General features: G+C 42.8%; 1 protein-coding gene across 2 annotated transcripts; it reads left to right on the forward strand.

Moving 5' to 3' along the window:
- The first annotated feature begins 2,847 nt into the window (after nt 1–2,847).
- On the forward strand, nt 2,848–19,430 carry DppIII (dipeptidyl peptidase 3). Of its 2 annotated transcripts, XM_068366676.1 has the most exons (3): nt 2,868–3,005; nt 16,269–16,495; nt 16,880–19,430. In XM_068366676.1, exons 2-3 carry the CDS (start codon nt 16,275–16,277, stop codon nt 19,041–19,043), a joined length of 2,385 nt encoding a protein of 794 aa, XP_068222777.1. In that variant the 5' UTR covers nt 2,868–3,005; nt 16,269–16,274; the 3' UTR covers nt 19,044–19,430. The 2 variants fall into 2 exon arrangements, with proteins under 2 accessions (XP_068222778.1, XP_068222777.1); XM_068366677.1 differs by lacking the exon at nt 16,269–16,495 and having other exon boundaries at nt 2,848–3,005.
- Nucleotides 19,431–20,360: the final 930 nt, after the last annotated feature.

Below are 20,360 nucleotides of genomic sequence, written 5' to 3' on the forward strand. Positions count from 1 at the left end.
AGGAAGAGAAATAGGATATAAGATAGATCAGTGTGCCCGAGTGTACCCTCAAGCAAGAGAACTCGAACCCAAGTCATTCGTCTTACAATATTTTGCATTTTATTTATTCATTATCTTGCGATGTGTAATTTTCAGCATTATACACACAGAGAAATTACGAATATTTAACCTGTGACATGCACAAAATTTAGACTTCATGGTTAAGCTGCTCACTCCACAAATAGGTTTGTGGAAACTCAATTGATTGCTAGCTGCAAAAGGTCTATTATTATTATTATTATTATTATTATTATTATTATTATTATTATTATTATTATTATTATTATTATTATTATTATTATTATTACTATCCAAGCTACAACCCTAGTTGAAAAGCAAGATGCTATAAACCCAGGGGCTCCAACAGGGAAAAATAGCCCAGTGAGGAAAGGAAATAAGGAAATAAATACATGAAGAGAACAAATTAACAAATCATTCTAAAAACAGTAACAACGTCAAAACAGACATGTCATATATAAACTATTAACATCAAAAACAAATATGTCATAAATAAACTATAAAAGACTCATGTCCGCCTGGTCAACAAAAAAGCATTTGCTCCAACTTTGAACTTTTGAAGTTCTACTGATTCAACCACCCGATTAGGAAGATCATTCCACAACTTGGTAACAGCTGGAATAAAACTTCTAGAGTACTACGTAGTATTGAGCCTTGTGATGGAGAAGGCCTGGCTATTAGAATTAACTGCCTGCCTAGTATTACGAACAGGATAGAATTGTCATAACATCATGACATAACACCATGGAAAAACAATGATCGTATTTTAGGCAATGCTAAAAAAGATTAAACAATTTTAAGGTATCAAACATCAAGTAATATAAAAAATATATTCACAGTTAACATCATCATAGGTGGAGTTTTATAGTTTTATATTCATCTTAACGTGTTTAAAAAGACCAAATATCTACAACAAATTTTCAGGTAAAAAGACTGAAAATTCTAACAATTCTATTGCAACAGTAGAAAAAAAATATTTTTATACTCTATTGTATTTGACCATTTACTATAACCAATATGAACATTACCTTTTTATCAGTTTTGGCAACCCATTGCGTTAAATTTCTTGCAGTTTTTCTACCAGCTCTGTGGTAGGGTTTTGAAAAATATCCTCCCTATAATAACTTGTTATCTTAACTTTCTTAATTTTGGATAGATAAATAAATGTCCTGTATTATCTTCTTTACAAAGGCTTCAAACATCACCCAAGTATTTCCCCATGAAATTTGCTTTTAAATTTGAGCATGTTTAACCTTGTTAATGGTCCTTATTTTCATTTTACAGATTTTTTATTCCTTAACAAATGGATAAATAAGCTATGTTATTTGGCTGGGACTAAAGTTATCCCTTGAACAGATTAATATCTGGTTCTTCATTATATTCAGCGTAGGCCTATACTCTACATTGCATTCTCAACGCTCCCAAATTTCACTATACGTTTTAATGTTTACTGCCTCATACGTAGTTTTCCTTATAGTCCAAATTTGAAAGTCATTTGTTAAAAATATAATTTTCCTTTGAATGTAGTCGACAATTTGCTCTTGTTCATGTAACCTGTTTCAAAAACTGCTAATTCACGCTTGCTGTTCTTGTAGTATATGTCAATTTCTGTATTTCTTGCATAATGTTGTTCAATATCAAAGTTTGTCCTTAAAATTTATAGATTAAAAAAAATAGCAGCAAATGCATACAAGAGACTGAGAGACGCAAAAAATTTATGTGCGTTGTGTTGTATTTGAATGATCTAGAAACGACAATGAATTAAAATAATGCAATTCACACAACTTTCTAATACTGACAAGAACACAAATAAATAAAACACACACTTTACGAACAAAGAAGATTATTATATCTCTTTAAATTTCATGATATAGTAAGCAGTAATATTAGAATTAATATGCACATATAAAATCCAATTTAGGGAAACAAAAGTCTGATGAAATTTGTGACATTAAAATGTTCTTTTAAGAACATTGCGAATACTGACAGAAACAGAAATAAAACATTTTTTATCAATAAAGGAAATCATCATATCCTTTTATATTTCACGATATGGTAATTAGTAATATTGTAATTGATAGTTGTGTATAAAATTTTATTTAGAAAATAAATGATGAAATTTGTGACTCAAATTGGGTCGTGCTATACAATAATACTGACAGAAACAGAAGTAAATAAAACATAAACTTTACCAATAAATGATATCATCATAACCTTTTATATTTCATGATAGAGTAATTAGTAATATTTTAATTAATAATTACGTATAAGATCCAATTTGAAATCATAAATGATGAAATTTGTAACATCAAAACGCTCAATTAAGAACATTACTAATACCGACAGAAACTGGAGTAAATAAAACATGAAATTTAACAATAAATTAAATCATTATATCCTTTTATATTTCATGATATTGTAAATTTTAATATTTTAATTAATAAATACGTATAAAATCATATTTAAAGATAATAAATGATGATATTTGGGACTCAAATTGGGTCGTACTATACAATTCTGAACTCCATTACAAACATTCTCGCCAGGGTTGTCATTCGTACGATAATTATCGTACATGTACGATTATTTTGGGTCTGGTACGATGTACGATACATACCTTAGGTATATCCATATGTGTGGTGTGTGTGTTTAATTAAACAATTATACTCAAATATTTTGAAATAAGTCAATCATAAACTCCTTAATAATTATATTGAAACTGTGTACGATAATTTTGGTTGAAAAACGACAATTTTAAGACTCATGTACGATAATCCAGTGGAAATAATCTGGTAACCCTGATTCTCGCTTTGTTGCCAATTGCCATCTGTCATTGCCGGCTGGGTAAGGTGTCTAAAAGGAAGAAGTCGATGATTCTTTCTGCTATTTAACTGCGTTGCTGTCCTTTCAAAGTGGAATTGCCCCCCAGCTATTTGAATCTGTCCAAGGTATGTCTTAGGGTTGTGAATTATGTCTCCTTAACTCTTGTTTTGTTAAATATTTGTGTCTGTTCATAGGCAGCTGAGGGTAGTGCTTCTGGTATGTATCGTAGTTATTATTATTATTATTATTATTATTATTATTATTATTATTATTATTATTATTATAAGCTAAAGTTTGGTGTCTGCCTATCAGGAAGTATCGGGAATTTTCAAACTTTTCCTGGAATTCAGATTTCGAAGGTACCGGCTGTTTGCGTCAATGTATTCACTATTATGATTAATATCATTATTACCAGTTAAGCTAAGACCCTAGTTTTATAACAAAGAAGCTATAAGCCCAAGGGCTTCAACTGGGGAAAAATAGCCCAGTGAGAAAAGGAAGTAAACAATTTAAGAAGTAACAAACCATTAAGGTAAATTATTTTAAAAACTAACATCAAAACATATTTCATATATAAACTTTAAAAAGACTTATGTCAGCCTGTTCAGTATAAAAACATTTGCTGCACGTTTGAATTTTCTTAAGAATATTTTCCGGTGTGACGTTCTGAACGATCCCCCGGTCTCGGAATTCTCCTTGACATTGTAGAATGGTTTTTTTCCGCCATTAGCTCGCTCCTGTCAACCTAGCATATAGGTAGATATGTAGCTAGATTTTTCTCGGTTTTATTATAGTTACGCATGGAAAGACTTTTCTATTAAAAGGTTGTTGTTTCTTATTGAAAGTCTGTTTTCTTTGAAAATGACACCTGGTCTTACTACAAACAGAAACTTTACTATCTAAGAAATAATAGTCGGAGCGTTTGTAGGGTGACGGCCAGATCTCGTAGAAAACGGGAATACTCTGAACAGTGGCTGTCGTTCTATAAACGATTTTGGCGGGAGAAGCCAACTTGAAAAACCCACCTAACCTATGCTAAAAGCCGTGTCCTTACCATTGGGTTATCGTGTGCAGCTCAGCATGTACCACTTGCCAGTACATAGGAGCATGATGTTTTTCTTTTTCCGCGACCAAAAAGGAGCGCATGGCTGAGCAAAAACGATTGGATTTCTAAAGTATCCCCGTTCTCAGATGGTCTTAATGGGTTTTTGGTTTATTTGTTATTAAATTAAATTCAAATTCAGTGAAAGCACATTATTTATTACAAGGAAAAACCATTTTTTCCGTTCAAAATGTTGTTCCGTCTGTAACTATAATTTTACTGTTTTTACCCCCTAAATACTCGCCGACGCTTGTAGCGCTACATATACCTCAAGAACAGAGGAGTAAGGAGAAAATGTCCATTAAGAGAACAACTAGTTTTAGTTCAATGAAGCAACACGCGTAAATACGTTTAAGTAAGGGTGACTACCAACAGGGTTAGGAAAGATTCCAATTCTCTAAGCGAGCGGCAGGCCTGGAGACCCAACGATCGACACGTATCGTACGATGAAAGAATATTTAGAGGATATGCCCTAGTCTAAGGTACCCTACCAAAATTTGACCTAGAATGCCCTGTCCTTACTTGGTGGAAGGAGTTTTGCCTCCCTGGTATTGTTGAGGGATTAGATGTTCCTGAAGGTTAGAATTCCTGTGTTTTATTTTTATTGAGGATCTCTTTAATGAGTTAATCGTACGATGAATCTCTCATTATTAAAGTAGTTGTTATTGTAATAGTTAAGGTTTTATCTTTTAACAGGATCCTATAAACATCAAAGTACAGTATCTCATTGTATAACATAACTTAGACTAGGACACCATGTCCTTCCTTTAACAGATTCTCCTCTGTCCTCACACACCTGACAACACTGAGGTTACTAAACAATTCTTCTTCGCTCAAGGGGTTAACTACTGCACTGTATTTGTTCTGTGGCTACTTTCCTCTTAGTAAGGGTAGAAGAGACTCTTTAGCTATGGTAAGCAGCTCTTCTAGGAGAAGGACACTCCAAAATCAAACCATTGTTCTCTAGTCTTGGGTAGTGCCATAGCCTCTGTACCATGGTCTTCCACTGTCTTGGGTTAGAGTTCTCTTGCTTGAGGGTACAATCAGGCACACTATTCTATTTAATTTCTCTTCCTCTTGTTTTGTTAAAGTTTTCATAGTTTATATAGGAAATATTTATTTTAATGTTACTCTTCTTAAAATATTTTATTTTTCCTTCTTTCCTTTCCTTACTGGGCTATTTTCCCTGTTGGGGCCCCTGGGCTTATAGCATTTTGCTTTTCCAGCTAGGGTTGTAGCTTAGCAAATAATAATAATAATAATAATAACTCTCCAAACTTACTTAACCTTGGCAATTGTGTTGTTACCCATTGTACATTGTTGTATCTTGATCAGTAAAAGATGAAAAGTGTTGTTGCACTGCTCTGAGTGCTTTATCAAAATCTTTTGAATCTTGATAAAGGTTACAACAAAATTGTTTTATTAAAAAAATACCAGTATTGCAGTGGAGGTGCAATGGGAAGCTGCTCAGGAAGATCTAAAAGCATTTGCTTGTGTTATTTTGGGGTAATACTCTTCTTTTTACTTACTAGGATCTTCTTGGGTCGCTTGCTTGACACCCCTGCCATCTCCAGAGCTACTCTTGTTCATTCTTTTCTTGGTTCCTAAATATGGCTTGACACATGGACTTGGCCGGTGATACATATAAAGAGATCTTCTCTTATTTTTCTGTTGCAGTGCCAACATCTGCTCAAAGTTTAATAACTGTATCCTAGAACACTTGCGGGAGATATGGAATTGTCGGGCATTAAGTGAACTTCCTTGTTCATCCTTTAAGGACGACTTAGGTTTATCTAAAGGGTTGCTTGTTACTTTCAATCCTCCTCCTGTCCCAGTACTTATTGTCCGGATTAAAGTATCTTTGGTTTCTCGCCTGCCACATCACTTGTAAAGTGGTTCTGTCTAAATATCTGTGTTATGTAGATTTACGCCAATATTTTTGTTTACCAAATATTCCAGACTGCAACCAACTGTATGGTCACTAATATAGTTTCGTGTGAGCTGCTTATCCTCTGGGAGACGAACTGGTTCAGTCTGCTTAGGGAAGTGGCGAAACATTTTTGAGAGGTCTCAAGGTTCTACTGTGATTTTAATAAGCATGGGAAAGCAGCCAGGGTGCCTTTGTCAAACATATTATTGATTGAGGGTACCATTGAGGTTTCTTTCGGAGCAAGGTACATGTCTTGGAGCTGGAAAATCATTGGGTCTGGAGATAGAAATATCATGTACTGTATCCTCTAGTACATCTATCAAGCTGCATTCGCCACCTCCAGAGACAGGGTTTTTTGTTTTCTTTTCCTAAAGGCAGTAGAGGTTTACTTGTAAGCCTGCATGTTGACAAACGGCTTGCCCTTGGGGAGAGACAGCACTAAAAGCACTCTTCCCTGCTGCGTAGTCGAGATCTACGGTGTTGGTACCTATGGCCTCCTTCCTAGTAGTCTTATAGCTCAACCTTTATTGGAAAATCCTTCCTGATTTGCTGTCACTATTGTCATTCGTAGAAGACCCGGTGAAGGTCTTAAGATTGTTGGTGTCTGCAGGAATGGTGTAAACTTCCCTCTCACGTGTCGGTGCACATTTAGGCAGACTTTGTCTTGTTGATACAGCATTGGCTTAGTGTCCTACATTTTGTCTCAAGTTTTGGTTGAGAGTAGTCTCGTGTGGCAGAATTTATTAATGTTTAAATCTTCCTTTCTTTTCCCAAATGGTAAGGTTAGGCAATGATGGTTGATAGGTGTTATGATAGCCAAGACATAGTAGACAATGCACTGTTCCTTTTAAGTATTCCAGGAAGGAGGAGTGATCAAAGTTATTATGAATCGTGGAATAAGGGAAGTGATTGATTCAAAGTATCGGAATGAATAGAGTACAGTAGAACAGATAAGGGTTAATCTAGAAGAAATGTAAATCACATACGATGGAAAGTAAGAAATGTAGCAGAATGTGGGCCAAATATTTGAGAGATTTGAAGGTGGGAATATATGAAGTTAGTGTTGAACTAACTGCTTTTTGTTCCGTAACCGAAATACAAACCACGCTATTTACAAAGGGTTTACTTTTAGCGCAGCTGAAATGACGAGCCAATAGTTTTTAACGAGGGTTAATTACCCCCGCGCTAGTTAGCGGGGGGTGGGGAAGGGTAGCTTGCTACCCCTCCCCCCTCCACACACCGGTGACTTGCTCCACTTCACTTTTGGCTCGGCGGTGATCAGACGTGTCTGTTCATCGCCTTCGTGACAGCCTTTAATTTTCTTCTTTTTCTTTACAGCTTGTGTGATTGGTTGGAAGTTGACCTTCAGTTATTTTCTTTTATTTAATATGCGGACATGCCCTGGAGTTGCCGGCCGTCCTTGTGGGACTTTCATGTCGGACGTGATTACGGATCCTCACACCCTCTGCCCTCAATGTCGGGGCCGACGGTGCGACCAGGATAACATGTGCCGTGAGTGCAGGGAGTGGTCTGCCTTCCAGTGGGAGAGGTTTGGCCGTCGGCGTAAGAAGAAGTCCAAGAGAGACCGTTCTCCTCCGGGGTTAGCCTTGAAGGAGGAAGGTTCTCGGGACTCTTCTTCCGCCGCCCAAACCTCCTCCGAAGCTCCCCCTCGTCCGCCTCCTAAGGAGAGTCGTCCGAGTGGGAGCGCAGGCCCTTGTTCTGTTTCCCTACCTTCGGTGGGGGGAGAGGGCGTCGCCTCCCATAGCGAGGCGGTTCCCCCTCCTCCTCCGGGGGAGGTTATTGATAATAATACTTTATCCAGTGATGATCTGTTGCAGATTTGGTCGTCCCTGGGGCTTAAGGGCTTGCCCTCCAGGGTCGCTCTTATTGACCTTGTCTCGTTGGGGGCCGCTGTTAAACAGTCGCCGGTGGTAGCGGAGGTAGACCCTCTGTCTATTGTCGACGTCGTGGTGACAGAGGCCTCCGACGTGGCTGGGCCTTCCGACGCAGGTGCTGTTGCTGGTGATGGTGCTCTAGGCTCTCCTCCTCCTTCCGTGCATCCTTCGAAGGGGGAAGTGAGTCCTTCGGTCTCGACTGCTGCCCAGCTTCCTTCTGAGGGAAGTGTTTTGAAGGAGACTCCCCTTCGGAGGACCGATGGTCCCGACGATCTCCCCCGAGGCCGCCTCCGCCGTAAGGCTCACCGCCCTCTACGCCACAAGGGCCTCCCTTCCCCTTACAGGGGGACTAAGAGGCGCCTTTTTGGGTCTTCGTCCTCCGGGGGGGACTCTCCTCGTCAGCCTCAACCGACTACTCCGCCCTCCTTGAACCTCTCTGCGGACCGCTCTCCATCTCCTGCCGGATCTTCGCCTTCTGGAGAACTCGTCACCCGACGGGCAACGGTCCCTTCGGGGCTAAGGGATTCTTCCCTTACGCGAGCAGGGCCAGCGCACAAGCGCTCTCCTGCTCGCCAGCGATCTCCTGCTCGTCGACGATCTCCTGCTCGCCAAGACTCTCCTGCTCGCCGACGCTCACCTGCTCGTCGGCTCTCTCCTGAGGTTCGCCCCCCTCGCCAGCGCTCTCCTGCTCGTCAGCTCTCTTCCGAGCGTCAGCGCTCATTTGAGGACCATCGCCCTGCGGTCTCTGACCACCCTTTAGTTCCTGCTGAACTCCCTGCTCACCATCCACCTGGTCCTGTGGCTACGCAACATCGTGCTGCGCGTGTGTCAGAAACACATGTTCGCCAACGCGCCAGCGATCTTCCCGTTCCTGCTCGTGAACCTATCCTCTCACAGGACACGCGTCGACCTTCTGCTCGCCAGCGATCACCAGCTCGCCAGCGATCACCAGTTCGCCAGCGATCACCTTCACATGCTGCCCGCCATCGCACGAACCTGCATGATCGCCCGCTTACGCATGCTGCTCCTCATCGCAATACCCTGAACGATCGCCCTCCTGCGGATGCTGATCACCATCGCACAACCCTGCACGATCGCCCGCTTACGCATGCTGCTCGCCATCGCACAACCCTGCACGATCGACCGCTTTCGCATGCTGCTCCTCATCGCAATACCCTGAACGATCGCCCTCCTGCGGATGCTGATCACCATCGCACCCTTTCACGCGATCATTCACCTGCGCATGCTGCTCGCCATCGCACAACCCTGCACGATCGCCCGCTTACGCATGCTGCTCCTCATCGCACAACCCTGAACGATCGCCTTCCTGCGGATGCTGATCACCATCGCACCCTTTCACGCGATCATTCACCTGCGCATGCTGCTCGCCATCGCACAACCCTGAACGATCGCCCGCTTACGCATGCTGCTCCTCATCGCGCAACCCTGAACGACCGCCCTCTTGCGCGCAATCATTCACCTTCACATGCTGCTCGCCATCGCTTACCATCACGTGATCATTATCGCCAGCGATCTTCTTCACCTACGCGGCAGCACGATCCATCGCCGTCGCGCCATCGCTTGCGTTCGTCGCCTCGGACACGTGTTCATTTACCTGCCCACCCTCACGCCCACTCGCCCGCGCGCCCGCGTGATCGCTCGCCTGCGCGCCCGCGCGATCGCTCGCCTGCGCGCCCGCGCGATCGCTCGCCTGCGCGCATGCGCGACCGCTCGCCTGTGCGCCCGCGCGATCACCCGCGCAACCATTCGCCTTTGCGCGACCGTTCACCCTCGCGCGACCATAGTTCGCGGCGAATTCCACAGCCGGTGGTAGCAGCAGGGACGCGTGCTCCTAGACGGCACTCGGGATCACCTCCATCCAAGCACAGGTTGGTATTGCAGGACGAGGACAGGTCATTACAGCATTCTTCCCCACCTTCTTTTCAGGCAGGTACCGTCGTGTCCACTCCAAAGGATCGCCCGATCCCTTTCACCTTAGCGAGGATTTCGGACTCTGTGTCCTTTGAGCAGCAGACTTGGTTTGGTCCGCTGGCACGGGCGTTAGTGAGGGTTATGAAACCAGCACTCGCCGGCCAGGGTAACAAACCAGCGGCTGTCTCTCCTACGCTGAAGAGAAAGAGAGGAGTGGACTTCGTGGTGACTTCCCCCAGGGCGAAGTTGGTTCCCAAGAGGTCGGTCTCGAGGGTCCCCTCTCCTGCACGAGTACTCTCTCCTTCTCCCGTGGACGAGGCCTTTCCGTCCTCAGGTGAGTCCAGTGGACCGGTAGTCTTCCCCCCGGCACCAGGGGGGGAGACTTCGCTTCAGGCAGGAGAATTGTCTCGTGAGGAAGGGGCCCCTCGAACCTCGTTGTTGGGATCCTGTATCCCTCCTAGGAGGGAGCCCAAGGATTCCAAGACCATCCCTAAATCCGCTGCAAGGATTCGACAGGAACCCATGACTACCCAGGGGAATGTCCACGTATCACCCCAGGAAGAGATTCCTGGGGCAGGAGACTTAGCTGCCAGCCCGCAGGGAGGAGAACAGCAAGAGTCCGAACATGCCTTCTGGCAGGTCCTAAGCCTGATAAGGCAACTTAACAGTCTTACGGATCCAGTCATCCCCCCCCCGTGAAGGCAAAGACACAATTCTGGATGAAGTGTTCGACGTTCGGAAGGCCCCTAAGACCAGTGCAGCTCTGCCCTGGTCTCGGGGGCTGAAGAGTGCCAGAGCTAGGGCCAATGCTCAGCTCGCACTTCTTGCCTCCTCCAGTCGTTCCACTGCCGGGAACAAACTCATCCCTCCTCCTCGCCTTCAGCAGAGGAGGTATTTCGAGATCCTGGGTGAGCACAACCTCGCTCTTCCGCTCCATCACTCTGTGGAGGAGCTGGCGAAGGGAGTTCCCTTGGAGAAACTCTCTGCCCGGCAGGTGTCGTTCTCGGCGGCAGAGATCCTTAACCACGAGAAGGTCACTAAGTGTGCCATGCAGGCCACTTCGTGGCTGGACTTCTGGTTAGGATCTCTGGGCATCCTATTGCGATCTGAGGACTTGTCCAAGGAGACCAATAGGAAGGCCCTAGAGACCTTCTTGCTCTCGGGCACCCGCTCCATCGAGTTCTTGGCGCACCAGGTTACCACCCTGTGGGCCAACTCGGTGTTGAAGCGTCGCGATGCTGTGTCCGAGAGATTCCATCCGAAGGTCCCCGCCGTAGATGTGTGTAGGCTCCGACATGCCTCCCTCCTGGGGGAGAGCCTGTTTGAGCCTCAAGACTTGGAGCGAACGGCTGAGAGGTGGAGGAAATCCAGCACGGACTCCCTCCTCCACAGGGCCCTTACAACTCGGCCCTATAAGCCTCCAGCCCCGCCACAACAGCAGCAACAGCCTCGTAAGGCTCCAAAACAGGCACCGGCAGCTAAGAAAGTGGTGTCTAAGCCCCAGCCCTTTCCAGCCAAGGTCAAGAGGGGTGGTAAGTCCTCCAGGGGAGGCAAGACTTCTAGGGGTGGCGGCCGCGGCCGCAAGCCCTAGGGGTGGCAGTCCCCCTGCGTGTCCACCTGTGGGGGGATGCCTTCAGCGTTGCGTCCGCAGGTGGCAACATCTCGGGGCCGATGCTTGGACGATCTCGGTGATCGGCCAAGGTTATCGCGTCCCGTTCACGTCATCTCAACCTCCCCTGACAGCGAATCCAGTGTCGTTGAGCTCCTATGCCATGGGATCGGCAAAGGGGCTGGCCCTTCAGGCCGAAGTCAAGACCATGTTCGAGAAGGGTGCTCTCCAGGAGGTCGTGGACGGCTCTCCAGGCTTCTTCAGTCGACTCTTTCTTGTAAAGAAGGCTACTGGAGACTGGAGACCCGTCATCGATCTCTCGGCTCTGAACAGGTTTGTCAAACAAACCCGGTTCAGCATGGAGACAGCAGACACAGTCAGACTTGCGGTGAGACCACAAGACTTCATGTGTACACTGGATCTAAAGGATGCGTACTTCCAGATCCCAATCCATCCGTCTTCCAGGAAGTACCTGAGATTCTGCCTAGACAACAAGATCTACCAGTTCAAGGTGCTGTGTTTCGGTCTCTCCACAGCTCCTCAGGTGTTCACCAGAGTGTTCACCCTGATTTCGACTTGGGCGCACAGGAACGGCATTCGTCTCCTTCGTTACCTAGACGATTGGCTGATCCTAGCAGACTCGGAGTCGACCCTTCTTCGACACCGAGACAGGCTTCTAGATCTTTGCCAGGATCTGGGGATCGTGGTAAACCTCGAGAAGTCCTCTCTGCAGCCGTCCCAACGACTGGTTTATCTAGGCATGCTAATAGACACCAATCTCCACAAAGCCTTTCCATCAGACGACCGGATAGCAAGGCTGAGGAGGGTGGCGGAACCTTTCCTCAGGCGAAAAGAACTCCCCGCCCAATCGTGGTTGCGTCTCTTGGGCCACCTATCCTCCCTGGCCCGTCTGGTTCCAAACAGCCGCCTCAGGATGAGATCCCTTCAATGGCGGCTCAAGTCCCGGTGGAATCAAGGATCCGATTCCCCGGACACTCTGATCCCAATGGGGTCTCTGGAACAGACGGACTTGCGGTGGTGGCTGGCCGACGAGAACCTGCGAAAGGGAGTGAGTCTTCTCGTCCTTCCCCCGGAATTGACTCTGTTTTCGGACGCGTCAAAAGAAGGGTGGGGGGCGCACGTTCTGAACCAGAGGGCCTCAGGCCTTTGGTCAGAATCAGAAAAGTGCCTACACATCAACCTGCTAGAATTGAAGGCCGTCTTTCTGGCCCTTCAACAGTTCCAACGGTTCCTGGCGGGTCACTCCGTGGTGGTGATGAGCGACAACACCACGGTAGTGGCTTATATCAACAAGCAGGGAGGCACTTTTTCGCAACAGCTATCCCATCTTGCAGTAGAGACTCTGAGGTGGACCGAAACCCACTCGATAACACTATCAGCTCGCTTCATTCCTGGCAAGAGGAATGTGCTCGCCGACAGTCTGAGCAGGGCTTCGCAGATAGTGAGTACCGAGTGGTCTTTGGATCCTCAGATAGCCAACAAAGTCCTGACTTTGTGGGGTTCCCCGACGGTGGACTTGTTCGCGACAGCCTTGAACTTCAAGCTGCCCCTGTACTGCTCACCAGTCCCGGACCCCAAGGCACTCTGGCAAGATGCTTTCCAGCAACGGTGGGACAACATCGACGTGTACGCCTTCCCACCATTCTGTCTGATGAGAAGGGTGCTCAACAGGACCTCGACCTCTGCAGGTAACCCATGCTTCTTTGTGCTCCTAGTATTAAGCTTAATACTGTTGCGTCTCCCATACCCTGACGAGGTGGTATGGGGAACGTCCTATCCTAGAATTCCTATCTGAAGGTCTCAAGGTCAACTTCATAGGACGAGTCACACTCTCCTCCTCACACTACTTATGTAGGCCACTCGTTCCTAGCGATGCTAGGAACCTGTGAGGTACAGGGGCTCCCTCTCTCTAGTGCTGCTCACTAAGGGATCGAGCCCCCGGGCAAGCCGAAGTCAGTAAGGCTGGGGACTTTCCACCCTTCCTAAGGGGTAAGTCACCCTTTGTAAATAGCGTGGTTTGTATTTCGGTTACGGAACAAATGACAAATTCGAAGATAATTTGTATTTTTCCTAACCATACAAACCTTAGCTATTTACACATATGTGCCCGCCATCCCTGACCCCCAAGTCAAGTCCTACCTCTAAGTGAAGTGAAGCAAGTCACCGGTGTGTGGAGGGGGGAGGGGTAGCAAGCTACCCTTCCCCACCCCCCGCTAACTAGCGCGGGGGTAATTAACCCTCGTTAAAAACTATTGGCTCGTCATTTCAGCTGCGCTAAAAGTAAACCCTTTGTAAATAGCTAAGGTTTGTATGGTTAGGAAAAATACAAATTATCTTCGAATTTGTCATATTAAAGTGAATTGTGAATGATAAATGGAAATGAAAGAGAGAAGATTATTGCTATTGAGGTAGTTGTAAGTGTAAAGTACTGCACTGTAAATATTAAATAAAGAATAGTTGATAGGTTAAGGAATATGCTGCTATCATTACTATATCAACTTGCTTAATTGACGAACCAGAGCTTTCCTAGAAAGATGGAAGTGTTTGTATTTTTTTTTTTAACCCGAGATGACTTTAAGTTTGGAGAAAAATTCTGGGTAGAATATTGGGGAATCTTAACTCGCAAAGACTTTAGATTAATTCTAGACATAGGATCATCTTTATTTGTGACATTGTGTGCTAATGTGATGTATGTTCATGCTAGTCTAGAAGGTCAGAAGTTGATATCACTTGTCAATTTATTGTGGTCTTACATTGGGAAGAGGTGTAACTAGTATTTTTTTTAACTAAAATAGTATGTTGTTTAGACTTCTGGGGATTCCATCACCAATTATGTCATCGAAGTAAGTACAGTGGACGTCGGTTTCACCTTAAATGTCAACACCCACATTCTGTTTTCAAGTACTTTAGCTTCATAATTATTTAAAAAACCATATAACCATCAAACTCCTAAATAGTTATGCATACTAATGTTAAATGCTTGTGATAATGTAGTAGGTTTGCCAAGACACCAGTCACCTGTTGAGATATACTACTGCTAGACCGTTATTGGGTCCCTTTCTTATTATGGCTCAATTTTGCTTTACCTACATATACCCCGAATAGCCGGTCCTATTTAATCTTTACACATTTTCCTCTTCCCTCATACAGTACATCTGACAACTCCTAAGATCATAGAAAACCTTCTTCACTCAAGGTTTTAACTTTTGCACTGTAATAGTTTAGTGGCTACTTTCCACTGTATATGAGTAAAAGAGAGAATTTGTCTATGGTAAGCAGCTCTCTAGAAGTACACTCCAAAATAAAACCATTGTTCTCTAGTCTTGGTTAGTGCCATTGCCTCCGTGTCATGGTTCTCTTGAGGGTACACCGAGGCACATTATTCTATTTCCTTATTTCCCTCCTCACTGGGCCATTTTCTCTAAGCCTTTGGGCTAGCATCCTGCTTTTCCAACAACGGTTGTAGCTTGCTTAGTAATAATAATATAGACATAAGCGTAAGGTAATAATTAATTCAGCACTAGTTCATGTGTTTTTACACATTTAGCAATGTGACAGGAGCAGGCTGAGGCTTAGATTTGAAATTCTAATGAGACTGTTAACCCTTTTACCCCCAGGCTATTTGGAAATTTCCAACCCTTAACCCCCCAGGGGGTAATTTTTTTCCCAGCACATTTTGCAGCATATTTTTTTTAAATTGCTCTAACAGCCTTAATTTTTGTTATAGAGAGGTCAGGTTGGTCTCATTCTTTTGGAAAATGCCTGAATTTTCTCAAAAAATTATAAAAAATATGAAAAAAAAAAAAAAAAAATTATAGAATTTTTTTGCAAGGATGTACCGGTACGTCCATGGGGGTAAAGGGATGGCTTTTGTGAAACGTACCAGTACTTCCTTTTGGGGGTAAAAGGGTTAAGACAAAGCTTGAAATACATAAGTAATTCCAATTAAGCCATTACAACCAGTACTCTTTGAGCGATGTAATTGGAATCTGTTATTGCAGCACAATATCTTAAGTTCAATTTTCTGCCTTTAATAGTCAAATCACCGTCTGTGTGGGTGCAGCTTAACGCTGGTGGGTTAGTAGGTAAAATCATCTTTTAGAATGCTTATAGGTATTCTTTATCTTTACATTCTTGATATATGCCCTTCATCAAAAATGCTCAAGACATATGGTAATGTACAGTACAGTACTTATGAAGAATGATTTATATTGTCATGTATTTAATTTTTAGCTGCATTATGTCTAGGTTCAGTACCACATTATACCCTATTTTTTTATTTTTTTCTAATGGATACAGTGGTTTCTTAGTGAGTAGTGTGTATTTCTGTCATCATTGTTTTGGAAAATCTGTTCCACACTGTAGTATCATATTGCAACCTTTTACATGTGTCTTTACCTCATAAATAGCATAATAAGACTGCGATTACTGTGCAGAACTTTATTTAAAGTTGCCCTGGTCACAAATTTCATTAATTGTCTAACATGTAAGCTAATTGGGTTATCTTTTTCTGTTTTGTGGACAAGAAAGTGGCTAATACAGTACATAACTGAATGCTACTACTGTAACAGTAATGAAGTTAGTACTTAGGCAATAGACAAGAAAATATAAAAAATTCTTATGATTCATTACGTTTTAGATATTAAGAAATTTAATGTCATAAACTATATAAGATGCTGTATTCATTTACAGTATACAGTATGAAATATATCTACCTTGTGAGTGTGTGCACTGTTTGTTGGAAATTACCAATCTTTAAATGGTCTTTAGGGACAAACTCAGTCATAAGGTTTGGGGTCAGTCTATATAAGATCTTTAGTTGTCTGTTGTAGAGAAATAATTGTTTGGTTTCTATCTTGATAAATGTCTGTCGACTTACCATAGTTTCCATTCCAACAGGAATAGATGGAACATATTGGTGGAGCAGTGACAAAAACAATGAACAGATGTTTGTTTCTTTCAAGAGGTGTCCATAAAAAGAAATTATTTCTGTCCAAAAGTAGGGTATCTTTTTCACTAAATAATCGGAACCTTTCGCTCTTTTGCCCTAAGCCGTTGAATACCCCATTTTATAAGCTTGGCTCTCCATTAGCTTCAAAATTTATTCTTCAAGGGAATATTTGCAGGTTAGTGTAGATTAGGATTCTTTTTTTTCCATGAGTTTGTCTATTCTTTTCTTTGCCTTTCGTCCACTTTAGGAATAAGTACTGTAGTGTACAAATATCTAAATCCTCCCTTTCATCATTTACACCTAAAGCTGTCATCCTTTATACTTCATTAGGCTTTATTTCTCAAATGATAGTAATTTCAGGAAATGGTTGTAAAAATATTTTAGGAGCACAACTCTTCAATTTTGTGGTACAGTAATGTTTTTCTAAAGAGACCACTATAAAGTACTTTATGAGTGTAAAGACTATGCAAAACTTTGAATTTGTTATAATTGCATTTGAGCTGTGTAAGATTTACTTATGACCTGGAATTTAGATATAAATAAATCTTTCTTTCAACAGATATTGCAGTATGGCCTCTCAACATGAGCTACCTCTTGACACCCCAATCATATATTTGAAGTGTGAAGAAGCCTTCGCGGGACTTACCTCACGGGAACGTCGATACGCGCATCATCTCTCGCGGGCATCATGGTGGGGTGGCCTTATTGTCCTGTGCCAAACCTCGCCTGAATCACCAACAATTTTCAGTCTTCTGACACGTGTGTTGAGATCGCAGCCTATTGAAACGCTTAAAGATATAGCTGTAAATAAAGTAGGCTTTACTGAAGATGAATTCAAACTATTAATTATCTATTATTCTGGTCTGGTTTATAACCTCGGTAACTACCTGGGTTTTGGAGATCGTAAGTTTGTTCCTAGTGTAAGTCGAGAGAAGCTAGAGGCACTAATCAAGGCTTCCAAGGCTTATTTAGAAGCTCCAGATGTCATTCAGAATTACTTGAACCGTGGGTTAGGGCCTCTTTATAACTTGGAAGAAAATAAGAGGTTCCTTGGCATGCCTACCACTGGAGTCACAATGTATTTTACTCCCAACTGTACTCAAGAGGATGCCGACCTTGCCAAGGAATATATGGCTGCTAGAAATATCGAAGCCTGGAACAACAGGCTGTTGAAATACGAAGAAAACGGTCAAGTTGTATATGACATCCGCTTAGCATCAATTGAAAAAGGAGAAGCAAACGGCATAACAGTCGAGAACGATGAATTCCAAGGACACAAATTTAGAGTTAGTCGAGGAGATTATTCCTTTTTTTTGAAGAAGATGACTGACGAGCTTAAACTGGCCAAGGAATACTGTGCAAATGATGGCGAAGTACACATGCTTGATAAGTATATTGAATCCTTCACGAAAGGGTGTGTGCAAGCTCACAAAGATGGTTCCACCTTCTGGGTCAAGAACAAATCTCCCGCTGTAGAAACTTACATGGGTTTCATTGAAGTGTATCGTGATCCAACCAACCAGCGAGCTGAATTTGAATCCTTTGTTGCAGTTGTAAATCGGGAACAGTCCAGAAAGTTTGATACGCTTGTAAGTAGAGCTGAGAAAGAGTTTTTGCCTTTGTTGCCTTGGGGTAAGGACTTCGAAGAGGATGTTTTTATGCGACCAGATTTCTCTTCCTTAGATATTTTAACATTTGCTTCATCAGGTTTGCCCATTGGTATCAATATTCCCAACTACAAAGATGTGAAAGAAGAACAAGGATTTAAGAATGTCAGCTTGACTAATGTAATGGCAGCAAGAACTGGAATTAAGGGTGGCCCATTTTTGTCGGAGTCGGACCATGCATTGCGAGAGAAGCACGGAGCCTTGGGACTTGAAATTCAGGTTGGGTTGCACGAGTTGCTAGGACATGGTTGTGGTAAATTTTTGAGGAGGAAAGATGATGGTAAGCTTAACTTTGACCCTGCTAAGGTAAAGAATCCATACACGGGTGGGGAGGCGTCATTTTACGAAAAAGGAGAAAATTACAATTCCCGCTTTACCAATTTGGCAAGTGCTTATGAAGAGTGCAGAGCTGAAACGGTTGCATTATACCTTGGACTTGTTAATGACATTCTAGATGTTTTTGCAGTACCTGATGGGGACAGAGAGGATTTAAAGTACGTCATGTGGTTAGATATGATGTATGCTGGCCTTAGAGGATTGGAAATGTACCAGCCAAGCCAGGGGAAGTGGGGGCAGGCTCACTCACAAGCACGATACGTCATTTTGCGTGTTGCCTTGGAAGCTGGTGGAGACTTGGTTAAAATCGTTGAAACTACTGGTGACGATGGGCTTCCTGACTTAATTCTTTCTCTTGATAGAAAAAAGATTGAAGATGTCGGTCACAAAGCCATGGGCGAGTTTCTGCGCAAGTTGCAAATTTACCGTTCGATGGGCGACTCTGATGCTGGCAGGGCAATGTTTGAAAAATATTCTGAAGTGCCATCAGAGGGACCTTTCCCCTTTGCTAAATGGCACGAGATTGTCGTAAGAAAACGACGACCCCGTATGGTTCTTGCAATGCCCAATACACGAGTTGTAGGAGATGAGGTCGAGCTTGTTTCTTATCCGGAAAGCTATGATTGTGTAGCTAAATCTTGGGTTGAAAGGTTTAGTCCCCAAGACTTCGATAGTTTAGAGACTGCAATAATGTCACACATAGACAGTTGGACAAAGTAGTTTTATAGATTAAGGTAAATTAAGCATTTTCTTATGTGTACAAAATATTCTATAATACCACGTACAGTATATTTTGCCATGTCAGACTATACATCACACAGATTTGATATAGTGTATTTGCTGTAATTTTATACGACATCTGTATTATCATTGCTCAAGTTTGCCACAATTGTCTTTGTTACTTATTATGGTCTAGTACTGTACTGCTGTCAATAAAGTGTAAAACTCAATTGGCAAAGTATTAAGTTTTTCCATTATTGGAGCACAGTATTATACACTTGATTTCATAACTTGGTGATTTAAAAATATTGTGTTTGTTAGATTTTGTACTAGAATTTCTGTTAAATTAATTTCTTTTATGGTATTTCATTATATTTGATAAGATTATGCTCTTTGTTATTGCCCCTCTTACTGCTTATTATAATGTACTTAAATGAATTTTCAGCCTGTGCTAGAAAACAATAGGTAAAGGAAATGATGAACATTCGTATAGTGACCATTTTGTTCAGTGTTGAGGATGCTGCTAGGGGTGAATCCTATTACCAGAGAGTTATGAAAACAAATTGGAATCTTACTCAGTGTAGCAGATTTGAAAAAATAATTACAGGGTTTTACCAATACTACCAAAGAGACTAGATTGTCCTCGCCTTTATTTCATGTGACCTGACTAGTGGTAACGGGTTTGCCTAGCATTCGCATGGCAACAGATTGATCCTAGCCTGGGACCGTGAGTTTTAAGCTTTTTACTGGGGAGGCCACTGCTATGGTTGGGCACCACGTTGTGGGTTTGGGCTTGCCCGACTGACGTTCTGGTGAGTGTCTATTCTGGTGGAACTGGAACCAGACAAAGCCTTTAACCTTAAATAGTTCCTCAGTACCAGTATCACTGGTTGTGTATAGTGTTTTCACCATGCAGCATTTTTCTCAGACCTGCACTCAGAATGTCAAATTTTTAAAACTCAGTCAATCCAAGATTGGTTTTGAATAGGTGAAAATTAGAGAAAGAAAGATTTATGAGGAGGAAATTGGAAATGATGAGAATTTTAAGAAAGAAAGAAGCAAAGTTGTTGGCTTAGAAAAAATGATTCAGAGGACTTACAGGGCTTCACACTCGGTGAGCTGCAAGGTGCACTGTAGGCTATAATCCCTGCATAAAGGGATTTCCAGTATTCCTTCTATGCGAAATTGTGTTGTGATGCAGCAGAATTGCACGAGAGGTAGAATCGTGTAGGTAGAAAATTAGGTTTTGAAATTCATCATACAAATAAAGATTAATAAGAAAAGGATTTCCTATTCAAGCTGTCCAAAGTTTTATGC

This window comes from Palaemon carinicauda, chromosome 44, assembly GCF_036898095.1.
Source record: "Palaemon carinicauda isolate YSFRI2023 chromosome 44, ASM3689809v2, whole genome shotgun sequence".
Classification (NCBI taxonomy): domain Eukaryota; kingdom Metazoa; phylum Arthropoda; class Malacostraca; order Decapoda; family Palaemonidae; genus Palaemon; species Palaemon carinicauda.